This window comes from Blennius ocellaris (genome assembly GCF_963422515.1).
Source record: "Blennius ocellaris genome assembly, chromosome: 1".
In the NCBI taxonomy this organism is placed as follows: Eukaryota; Metazoa; Chordata; class Actinopteri; order Blenniiformes; family Blenniidae; genus Blennius; species Blennius ocellaris.
Window position 1 is genome coordinate 3602108 of NC_137650.1, and position 12525 is coordinate 3614632.

General features: G+C 48.1%; 1 protein-coding gene across 1 annotated transcript in view; it reads right to left on the minus strand.

Moving 5' to 3' along the window:
• Positions 1-2224: 2224 nt before the first annotated feature.
• mpped2a (metallophosphoesterase domain containing 2a) overlaps positions 2225-12525 on the minus strand; it is a gene marked incomplete at its 3' end in the record, with an annotated part of 65281 nt that continues 54980 nt past the window's right edge. The window contains exon 5 of the mRNA XM_080499890.1: positions 2225-2454. Within this exon, the coding sequence (XP_080356016.1) occupies positions 2225-2454 (230 nt within the window). The remainder of the gene's footprint in view (positions 2455-12525) is intronic.

A 12525-nucleotide genomic window follows, 5' to 3' on the forward strand; every position in this document is an offset into this window, starting at 1 on the left:
GCGACCACTTTTCCGCTCCCCTTCCGTTGGGGTACCAGGACCATGGAACGGGTCTGAGTTTGAGCTTCTGTCTGCTGATTGGTCAGTGATTTACGACACGCCCTCAATATGTTAATGTGCCGGATGAATCCTCTGCTGTCAGTGTGGTCAGCTGTGCACTGGTTGGTTTTATTTTCATTTTCTTTTCTTTGCTGCTCAACTTTAGTGTTTGTTGTGAAAGAGCGACTTGAGGCAGGGGGAGACCGGGGGGAGGGACTTTGCATCACGTTGGAGCTTCCTGCTAGCATAGCGCTCGCCGTGGCGTGGATGTGCGTCCGGGACACGGGAGTCTGGCGCTTTGGGCTCCGGCGCTGATCGCACTCCGGCAGCTCCGCTTCCCAGAGGCGGTCAGTGTCCTGGTCAACCGCGGTCAGTGGCGCCATATCGCGGGGACGGACCGCGGCAGCGATGAAGAGGAGCTCAGAGCCTCCGTGTTCCGGCGCTGAGCTGCCGGACCGCGATCAGCGCCAGAGTGGAGAACTTCCTGTGTTTGAGCAGAAAGCTCAGACTCCCGTGTCTGTGCCTCAGCCAACCGGGGGGAACGCTCCGGCCACTTGCCCCGCACCCGAGCGCTGGAGTGCGGGGCAAGTGACCGGAGCGTTCACTCTCAGAACAAACACGGAAGGTGTGGCTGCAGCTCTGCCGCTGCAAAAAATACGTTTTTTTTTGCCGCTGCAAAAAATAACAGTTAACTAAACAACAAGTGCAAACTGGAGGATGTAAACAACAACAGAGGATTCATAAGATGAAAATCTGACGACTTTCTTTTCTGTTGTAACGTCACATATCTGTGGAGCTCTTAAGCCCCGCCCACTTTTAAAGCTCCTCTCTGCGGTGGAAACGGGTACCGGAGCCAAGCTCCGTCTTCGCTTTGCCGTACCGCTCCGTACCGCACCGCACCGCACCGCTCCGTAACGCACCGCACCGCTCTGTACCGTACCGCACCGTACCGCACCGCTCCGCACCGCTGCGCACCGCTCTGTACCGCACCGCTCCGCTCCGCACCGCTCCGCTCCGCACCGCTCCGCTCCGCACCGCACCGCTCCGCACCGCACCGCTCCATACCGCACCGCTCCGTACCGCACTTTTGTGCGGAGGAAACGGGGCTTTAGAGGCTTTATTGCTTTTTTACATTTGACTGTATTTTACACCACAATGTATCATTAAAACTAACTTTATGTTGAGATTACTGTCAGCTGTAGTACTATTTGTGTGATCTTTCAAAATGTACCCCGTACCCCCCAAAACAAACCAACAAAACCCAAACGTCACCCAGGAGAGCCTGAACCCACTGCTGGAAAAACAATCCTAGAGGAACTGTTCATCTTAACTCTGAGGACAATTACATCAATAAAGCTGCACTTTGGACAACATATATGATGTCTGCAGTCGTTACTGAGGCACTGAGGGGAAGAATTAAAATGTCTTTTTATTGTTTTAAAGTTCATATTTTCTTCTGGGCTAAATCACTCAGCCCTAAAATAGCTGAAGTATGTGTAAAGGTTTATCAGGTTAAAGGTAAGTGTGTGGCTCCAGACACATTGTGCCTGGTCGGGGGGTCAACATGTCTTTATTGGTGGTAAACATCTACAGTTCACCTCCAGCCCCAGCAGCAACATGAAACACGTGTTGAGAAGAGAAAACCAATGTTCTTAATACCATCAAACTACATATCAATACCTCTCAGATACACTCATGCTGCTTGTTACTATTTCTGAACTTGTGAAACAGTGGAATTTGAATGATTCCAAATAAAACAACGGCTCAGCAGCGTCTCTGGAGAGTTTCCCATCACCACCTCTCTGCTCAAACACCCGTCACTTTAAAACACCCCCCCCCCCCCGGAGCTTGTTCCACACCTGAGAGCCTACTGACAGAGTCCTGTACCACCAGGATCACTTAACCCCATGTCAAAACACAGCTGGAACATGAGGCTCCTGGGAATACCCTGGCTTTACAGAGGGAACAGATCCTTCACTTTACAGAGGGAATAGCACCTTCACTTTACAGAGGGAACAGATCCTTCACTTTACAGAGGGAATAGCACCTTCACTTTACAGAGGGAAGAGATCCTTCACTTTACAGAGCCCAGTGTGAAGCCACTGCTGGGTGGAGAGCTGGAACACAGCCAGGGGAGGAGAGGAGAGGAGGAGAGGGAACAAGGAAGACACTCAGGACAGAGGACTTACCAGGGTGTCCCGTATATCCGGAATCCCTTGATGGTGACGTCGGAGTCCTGCAGGTACACACAGTTTGTGAGCAGCGACTGCACATTGTCAAAGTCCTCTGGTTTGAGTTTGGACACTGAGGGGAATCGGTAGTAATCCTGCTTGACCAGCTCGGCCATAAAGTCCTTATCGAAGGTCAGCTCGTGGTTCCCGGCGATCACCACCTTGAACTCGTAGGGGAGGCCACCTGCAGAGACGGCAGCACAGGAAACACGTCAGAGGACATCATGTGACACAACATGCGTTATTCATGTTACTGGTCTCATGTAAAACTACTGACTCACTTTACTCAATCAAGTATCATTCAATCATAGTATATTTATGGAGCAACTCCACGTGATATCTGCATTCTCTTGTGTTAGAATGACAGGACAGGAGCTGCAACTCGTCTGCAGTCAGCTCTTCATGTTGAATTAAGCTTTACATCACATCAGAGTCTCAACCGTTGTGTCGTAAATAGGGCTGCAACTAACGACTATTTTAATAGTCGACTAGTCACCGACTATTGAAACGATTAGTCGACTAATCGGATAATTATAAATTTTTTCTTAAATTTAGCATGAGGTTGCTTTAATTATGTGGCAAATGATAATAAACACAAGAAAGGTGGGTACTTCAATGAAAAATGCATCTTTTATTCAACTTTGCTGCCGATAGGCCATAAATCCAAAAATAAATAAACCTCTGTCCAAGGACAGGCAAATGTGTTTTATAAAAAAATTAATTAAAATCAAGTAAACATTTCTTTCCTGTAAACCAAGGGCACATTAGCAGCAGTAAAACATTAAACAAAAAAAATCTAAAGTGCATTTTGTGAAGTGCATTCAGTTGTAAAAGAACTTTACAATTCTCAACAGTCTGAAATCTAACGGTTTTAACAACTGACATGTGTAGATACACGGCTGAAAAAGCATTCAGAGTTGTCCACATTCATGCTGCCCGACGTGCTTTCTCTTTAAATGTTCGTGCATCACCGAGGTGCTGCCATGATACGCAAGGTCTGCAAGTAATCTTTTTGTTCGCCGTATCCAAGCTAAAATGCTCCCAAACTTTTGAAGTTCTCGTGCGCGCAGCTGCTGTGTTGGATGCCGCCATTATTTCTGTGTACGTTACGGCGCGTCAGAGACGCTATTGCGCATGTGCGACTCGGCAGAGATTGTAATGAAGTGAGACGCCTCACTCTGTTGGAAAAACCCGTCTAGCGACGAATGTCGACAATGGAATTCATTGTCGGCAATTTCTATTATCGATTTTTGTCGACAACGTCGACGAATCGTTGCAGCCCTAGTCGTAAACTCACTGGACTGAAACTTACTTCACTTAAATAGAAAATAAATGATTCAATATCTGTGTCCACTTCCAACGTTCCATCTAAAGTATAGTGGTTTGGAGGGCAAACTAGCAAAAACTGAATAGCTGTACATTTTAGAAGGTGTTCGCAGATGTTCAATAACTACCTTGGAGATTTCATTAATTTATTACGCTTTGACAAAACCTTGCCACGGGGCCTCCATCAAGGTCAATCAGTAGCATCCACAAAGGTATTCTGTAAAGGAGCTAGCATCCAGCTTTCCAACTCCGTCACATGGTCTCACTAGTCCAAAGACATTTTATTCAGGTTTACTGGCCCACATCCAGCTCCTCCTGGATCCTCCTCCATTAGAACATTGATCCTAGGAGCTACATTCACAATCTGCTGTGTCTGTGTGACCTGGACTGGCTCCACCCACACACGACCATCTATGGGAAGGGGAGGAAGTACTTCCTCTCGTGGTGCCAGGTGCCAGAGCAGAGCTGTCTGATTGTGGGAGGAGTCAAAGGGGAGGAGCCTACCTTGATTGTGATTGGCTGAACCCCTGATGACATCATATAGGGTTTGATTTCTGATTGTCTGCTTGGAGCAACACACTTTTTAAGAGAGAGAGAGCGAGAGAGCGAGAGAGAGAGAGAGAGAGAGGACAGGTGTGGAGACGGTCAGTACTGCTGGAGAACCTTTAGAGAGTGGATTTACATAAGATGACCCTATAAACAGGTTGTTCTCTATCCTTCTCAGCAAAGCTGGGAAACCTATTTGTAAATCCATGTTTTTGTGAAAGATCTGCCTGACTAAACTCTGGAACCATTGATGAAACTAAAAACTAAGTTTCTGAGCTGAACAATAACATGACAGGGATACTCAGTTTTTTTTTTTATCAAATGACCAAATACAGATTGACACAAACTTTAAAGCAGTTGTACAAACATAACATGTAAATATGTGCCGTATGGATGAATGTGTATTTCTATGTGTTTTACAGCATTGTCACGAAAGCATTTTACCGCCTCTGCAGGACACTGATTTGTGATATTCATCTTTATTCGGTTTGTCTGTTTTGCAGGAGGTCGCCACATATTTTGATCTGTTTACCCGAGAAAGGCTTATTGACATCCTACAGATCTTTCACACACTGCATATTTTCTTCCTGTAGTGCAGTACATCCCCCTTCAAGGCAGAGCAGTCCTGCATGTCGCCAGGCGGGGTTCGTCTGCTCCAGAGCAGCAAGCACAAATATTTCAAACGTGAAGCATGACGTCCCCGGCAGCTGCCTGCACGCCTCACCCCGAGCACAGAGCAGGACTGGGGAGAAAGGCAGATAATTGGAGGGGAAAATACCCTCAATTCTAACAGTCACAGAGGTTAGAACCACAGCTGACGGCTCAGCTTGACCCCGACAGACCACCGTCCATCTCTGCAGCTGGAGGAATGAAGGAGAGGGAGAGAGAGAGGGAGAAGCATGAACCTGAACTAAATGGAGAAGAACACCTTATTACTATTCTCTTCCCTTCATCTTTCAACTTCCTCGGTGCCCTTTTCTCTCTGCTCCGCCGAGGTGATTTGTCCCGGCTCCCTCTGCCATCAAGAACCTGACTTGCTACTTCATTCCAGCCCACAGAGCACTCAGCTAAAGGCTCTGGCCTCATCACCCCTCTTCACTCTCCACATTTCTCTCTTCCTCTCCTGGACTGTTTTTAGGACTCTCAGCCTCCCGGCCTTCTTTTCCAGCTTGTTCTCAAGGACCTGCAGCTGATCCCATTTCATAGTTCTGTTCCAAATGGTTGAAATCCTGCTTGAAAAGCACTCAATTTTACACTGTTGCAGAAGGAAACATGTATTCAAAACAAACCCATAAGACGCACAAGAGAAACGGTACGAAATGAAAAAGCTGACCTCAACTAGACCCAACAGAAGTGAAATGTTCTGTATTTAGTCAGAATGTCAGGACCATGGTTGACTGGGACGTACCCTACTAAAGAGGGACAATGGTTGACTGGGACGTACCCTACTAAAGAGGGACAATGGTTGACTGGGACGTACCCTACTAAAGAGGGACAATGGTTGACTGGGACGTACCCTACTAAAGAGGGACCATGGTTGATTGGGACGTACCCTACTAAAGAGGGACCATGGTTGATTGGGACGTACCCTACTAAAGAGGGACCATGGTTGATTGGGACGTACCCTACTAAAGAGGGACCATGGTTGACTGGGACGTACCCTACTAAAGAGGGACCATGGTTGACTGGGACGTACCCTACTAAAGAGGTACAATGGTTGACTGGGACGTACCCTACTAAAGAGGGACCATGGTTGACTGGGACGTACCCTACTAAAGAGGGACCATGGTTGACTGGGACGTACCCTACTAAAGAGGTACAATGGTTGACTGGGACGTACCCTACTAAAGAGGGACCATGGTTGACTGGGACGTACCCTACTAAAGAGGGACCATGGTTGATTGGGACGTACCCTACTAAAGAGGGACAATGGTTGACTGGGACGTACCCTACTAAAGAGGGACAATGGTTGACTGGGACGTACCCTACTAAAGAGGGACCATGGTTGACTGGGACGTACCCTACTAAAGAGGGACCATGGTTGATTGGGACGTACCCTACTAAAGAGGGACCATGGTTGATTGGGACGTACCCTACTAAAGAGGGACCATGGTTGATTGGGACGTACCCTACTAAAGAGGGACCATGGTTGACTGGGACGTACCCTACTAAAGAGGGACCATGGTTGACTGGGACGTACCCTACTAAAGAGGTACAATGGTTGACTGGGACGTACCCTACTAAAGAGGGACCATGGTTGACTGGGACGTACCCTACTAAAGAGGGACCATGGTTGACTGGGACGTACCCTACTAAAGAGGTACAATGGTTGACTGGGACGTACCCTACTAAAGAGGGACCATGGTTGACTGGGACGTACCCTACTAAAGAGGGACAATGGTTGACTGGGACGTACCCTACTAAAGAGGGACCATGGTTGATTGGGACGTACCCTACTAAAGAGGGACCATGGTTGACTGGGACGTACCCTACTAAAGAGGGACAATGGTTGACTGGGACGTACCCTACTAAAGAGGGACAATGGTTGACTGGGACGTACCCTACTAAAGAGGTACAATGGTTGACTGGGACGTACCCTACTAAAGAGGGACGATGGTTGACTGGGACGTACCCTACTAAAGAGGACCAATGGTTGACTGGGACGTACCCTACTAAAGAGGGACCATGGTTGACTGGGACGTACCCTACTAAAGAGGACCAATGGTTGACTGGGACGTACCCTACTAAAGAGGGACCATGGTTGACTGGGACGTACCCTACTAAAGAGGGACCATGGTTGACTGGGACGTACCCTACTAAAGAGGAACAATGGTTGACTGGGACGTACCCTACTAAAGAGGACCAATGGTTGACTGGGATGTACCCTACTAAAGAGGGACCATGGTTGACTGGGACATACCCTACTAAAGAGGGACAATGGTTGACTGGGGCGTACCCTACTAAAGAGGGACCATGGTTGACTGGGACGTACCCTACTAAAGAGGGACCATGGTTGACTGGGACGTACCCTACTAAAGAGGGACCATGGTTGACTGGGACGTACCCTACTAAAGAGGAACAATGTTTGACTGGGACGTACCCTACTAAAGAGGACTAATGGTTCACTGGGATGTACCCTACTAAAGAGGGACCATGGTTGACTGGGACGTACCCTACTAAAGAGGGACAATGGTTGACTGGGGCGTACCTTACTAAAGAGGGACCATGGTTGACTGGGACGTACCCTACTAAAGAGGGACCATGGTTGACTGGGACGTACCCTACTAAAGAGGGACAATGGTTGACTGGGACGTACCCTACTAAAGAGGGACCATGGTTGACTGGGACGTACTCTACTAAAGAGGACCAATGGTTGACTGGGACGTACCCTACTAAAGAGGGACCATGGTTGACTGGGACGTACCCTACTAAAGAGGGACCATGGTTGACTGGGATGTACCCTACTAAAGAGGTACAATGGTTGACTGGGACGCACCCTACTAAAGAGGGACCATGGTTGACTGGGACGTACCCTACTAAAGAGGGACCATGGTTGATTGGGACGTACCCTACTAAAGAGGGACCATGGTTGACTGGGACGTACCCTACTAAAGAGGTACAATGGTTGACTGGGACGTACCCTACTAAAGAGGGACCATGGTTGACTGGGACGTACCCTACTAAAGAGGGACAATGGTTGACTGGGACGTACCCTACTAAAGAGGGACCATGGTTGACTGGGACGTACCCTACTAAAGAGGGACCATGGTTGACTGGGACGTACCCTACTAAAGAGGGACCATGGTTGACTGGGACGTACCCTACTAAAGAGGGACAATGGTTGACTGGGACGTACCCTACTAAAGAGGGACCATGGTTGATTGGGACGTACCCTACTAAAGAGGGACCATGGTTGACTGGGACGTACCCTACTAAAGAGGGACAATGGTTGACTGGGACGTACCCTACTAAAGAGGGACCATGGTTGACTGGGACGTACCCTACTAAAGAGGGACCATGGTTGACTGGGACGTACCCTACTAAAGAGGGACCATGGTTGACTGGGACGTACCCTACTAAAGAGGGACAATGGTTGACTGGGACGTACCCTACTAAAGAGGGACCATGGTTGATTGGGACGTACCCTACTAAAGAGGGACCATGGTTGACTGGGACGTACCCTACTAAAGAGGGACCATGGTTGATTGGGACGTACCCTACTAAAGAGGGACTATGGTTGACTGGGACATACCCTACTAAAGAGGACCAATGGTTGACTGGGACGTACCCTACTAAAGAGGGACCATGGTTGACTGGGACGTACCCTACTAAAGAGGGACCATGGTTGATTGGGACGTACCCTACTAAAGAGGGACCATGGTTGATTGGGACGTACCCTACTAAAGAGGGACCATGGTTGACTGGGACGTACCTTACTAAAGAGGGACCATGGTTGACTGGGACGTACCCTACTAAAGAGGGACAATGGTTGACTGGGACGTACCCTACTAAAGAGGGACCATGGTTGATTGGGACGTACCCTACTAAAGAGGGACCATGGTTGACTGGGACGTACCCTACTAAAGAGGGACAATGGTTGACTGGGACGTACCCTACTAAAGAGGGACCATGGTTGACTGGGACGTACCCTACTAAAGAGGGACCATGGTTGACTGGGACGTACCCTACTAAAGAGGGACCATGGTTGACTGGGACGTACCCTACTAAAGAGGGACAATGGTTGACTGGGACGTACCCTACTAAAGAGGGACCATGGTTGATTGGGACGTACCCTACTAAAGAGGGACCATGGTTGACTGGGACGTACCCTACTAAAGAGGGACCATGGTTGATTGGGACGTACCCTACTAAAGAGGGACTATGGTTGACTGGGACATACCCTACTAAAGAGGACCAATGGTTGACTGGGACGTACCCTACTAAAGAGGGACCATGGTTGACTGGGACGTACCCTACTAAAGAGGGACCATGGTTGATTGGGACGTACCCTACTAAAGAGGGACCATGGTTGATTGGGACGTACCCTACTAAAGAGGGACCATGGTTGACTGGGACGTACCTTACTAAAGAGGGACCATGGTTGACTGGGACGTACCCTACTAAAGAGGGACAATGGTTGACTGGGACGTACCCTACTAAAGAGGGACCATGGTTGATTGGGACGTACCCTACTAAAGAGGGACCATGGTTGACTGGGACGTACCCTACTAAAGAGGGACAATGGTTGACTGGGACGTACCCTACTAAAGAGGGACCATGGTTGACTGGGACGTACCCTACTAAAGAGGGACCATGGTTGACTGGGACGTACCCTACTAAAGAGGGACCATGGTTGACTGGGACGTACCCTACTAAAGAGGGACAATGGTTGACTGGGACGTACCCTACTAAAGAGGGACCATGGTTGATTGGGACGTACCCTACTAAAGAGGGACCATGGTTGACTGGGACGTACCCTACTAAAGAGGGACCATGGTTGATTGGGACGTACCCTACTAAAGAGGGACTATGGTTGACTGGGACATACCCTACTAAAGAGGACCAATGGTTGACTGGGACGTACCCTACTAAAGAGGGACCATGGTTGACTGGGACGTACCCTACTAAAGAGGGACCATGGTTGATTGGGACGTACCCTACTAAAGAGGGACCATGGTTGATTGGGACGTACCCTACTAAAGAGGGACCATGGTTGACTGGGACGTACCCTACTAAAGAGGGACCATGGTTGACTGGGACGTACCCTACTAAAGAGGGACCATGGTTGACTGGGACGTACCCTACTAAAGAGGGACCATGGTTGACTGGGACGTACCCTACTAAAGAGGGACCATGGTTGACTGGGACGTACCCTACTAAAGAGCTACCCAGCAGATCATGAGATCATGGCTCGTCAACATTAGTTTTGCATATTCAAAAGAAAACAAGAAAACTTACTTTAAGGAGTCGAGAGCAGAATTAGAACACAAAAATGTGATTGTTCTCGTCAAACTTTTGCATTAATCCTACCAGCATCTTCATTTAAACTCCCAGGGACCATCATCCTGGAGGGGGCTGCACTGACACACTATATACTCTGATATATTAGATAGATCGTATCTCCCATCACGCACACACATCACAGGAGTATTTTGCAGATTGACAAGTGAAATGTCTGAGTCCATCCACAATATTCCACTTTAATTGACAGGAGAGTATTTGTTTCAACAGCATTGGCCGAAGCCTTGGCTTCTGTCCCTCCGTCTTTATATTACACTCCACCATGGCCAGCAGAAGCAGGCCGTATGATGCAAGCCAAAGAGGGAGAATTGAATAAAACCCTGAGTAGAGAGTCCAATAAAGCACGTTTGTTGAATAAAAATGGTTTTGATTCATAATGGTAAGTGAAAGAAAAATATGTGAGTGCTCTGCTCTATTTTTCATTCCACAATTGGAACAAAACCTAATAGAAACTGAATACAAATTCAATCAAAACACCATGACTCAATACAGAAAGATTAAAAAATACCATCCACCGCCATCCAACTCAGTGTGTGTGTGTGTGTGTGTGTGTGTGTGTTCTATAGCTGGAAATGAAAGAATCATGGCTCCCCGGTCTATAGGTTTCATTCCCGCTGCTCTAAATTAGCTCTTGTCGCATCTCAGGATCATAAATTCCAGTCTAACCTTAAATGGGAGCGCCGTCTCTCAAGTCCCCCAGCACTGTAACTGGATCACACACACACACACACACACGCACACGCACACGCACACACACACACACACACACAGAATCATCTCCAGCAGCAGCAGACAGAAAAAGTGGGAACATAATTACCATCAAACAACTCCATCTCTATGACTCCACGGGGAATTTCTACTGCTTTTTATTGCCATCGTGATACATCTTCCAGAGTCTTGATGGGAGTGATACACCTAGATTTATGCTCTGTTCTTCACTGACAAACAGGGATATGAAGGAGAAGAAGAAGAAATATCAAAGAATAACTGTGAAAAACATGAACTTCTGAAATGTTTTGTCATACTGCTCAAACATCCAGACAAGCAGAGACAAAAAAAAAGCATCTGCACAATCAAAACATTTCATTTAGAAAGTGTTCTTCACAGCGTAAAACTAAAAATACAGTCTGTCCAAACAGCGTGAATGGGAGCTGCGTAAAAATAAATAAAGCCACAGTGGACATGAAGTCACGTAAATTAAAAGAGGGAACCATCTGAGACAATCACACTGCCATCTCCGTGCATGTGTGCTCAAACGAATCCTTTAGGAAAAGTGAGAGGAGAGAAGAACACGTTTTCTAATTAGTGCGAGGCAGTGGTTTCTGTCAAAGAACCTTTACTCATCAGTCGTCATCCAGACGCCTGGATAACAGAGAAAACACCTCGTGATGAGATGAGCCAAGTGACACTCTGGTTCTACCGACAAACTCTGGTGAAGGAAAACTTTGGCAAACCAAAATAATGAAACCAAATGTGAAACGCCTCACATGGCCCCCGAAGGCCAATAGGAGTTTAGGAATAAAGCAACAGAGTTCTATGAAGACGAGGAGGGAAGTGTGGAGCGGCCGTGAGGGTTCTTCCAGTTCCACACTCTCAATCACACAAGCAGCTTTTTAGAAGAAGCCTGTAGAAATAAAGGGCCTGTGGTTGATCGGCCGTTGTTCCACTTGACTGAAAGACTAATCTTAGGGTTAGTTAATCTTAGATAGGGTGAGGAGCTCAGTCACCAGGGAGGAGCTCGGAGTAGAGCCGCTGCTCCTCCACATCGAGAGGAGCCAGCTGAGGTGGCTCGGGCATCTATTTCGGATGCCCCCCGGACGCCTCCCCAGGGAGGTGTTCCGGGCATGTCCCTCCGGTAGGAGGCCTCGGGGCAGACCCAGGACACGCTGGAGGGACTATGTCTCTCGGCTGGCCTGGGAACACCTTGGGGTGCCACCGGAGGAGCTGGAGGAAGTGTCTGGGGCGAGGGAAGTCTGGGAAACTCTGCTCAGACTGCTGCCTCCGCGACCCGGCCCCGGATAAAGCGGTAGCCAATGGATGGATGGATGGATGAAAGACTAATACCTGTTATCTTCACGTGTTGCCTTGACGACGGCACTGGGAGGGTTAATGTGGGGACGCAAGGCGTCGCCGTGCTTCGCTGTCTTGTCCATTTCCTCTCGGGAGTTGGACTTTTACATTTGAGTTTCTTGTGAAGTCTAAAACACTCTGACCAGAACTAACTTCTTCTGTACTTGACAACTCAAGAAAACAGACTTTCCAGTTATTGTTGGTATGGAGTAAATACATATGAGCGCTTCAGCTGCTTTACACCTTCACACATCCACAAATACAGAAGGATGACGTACAAAGAGTTTGACTA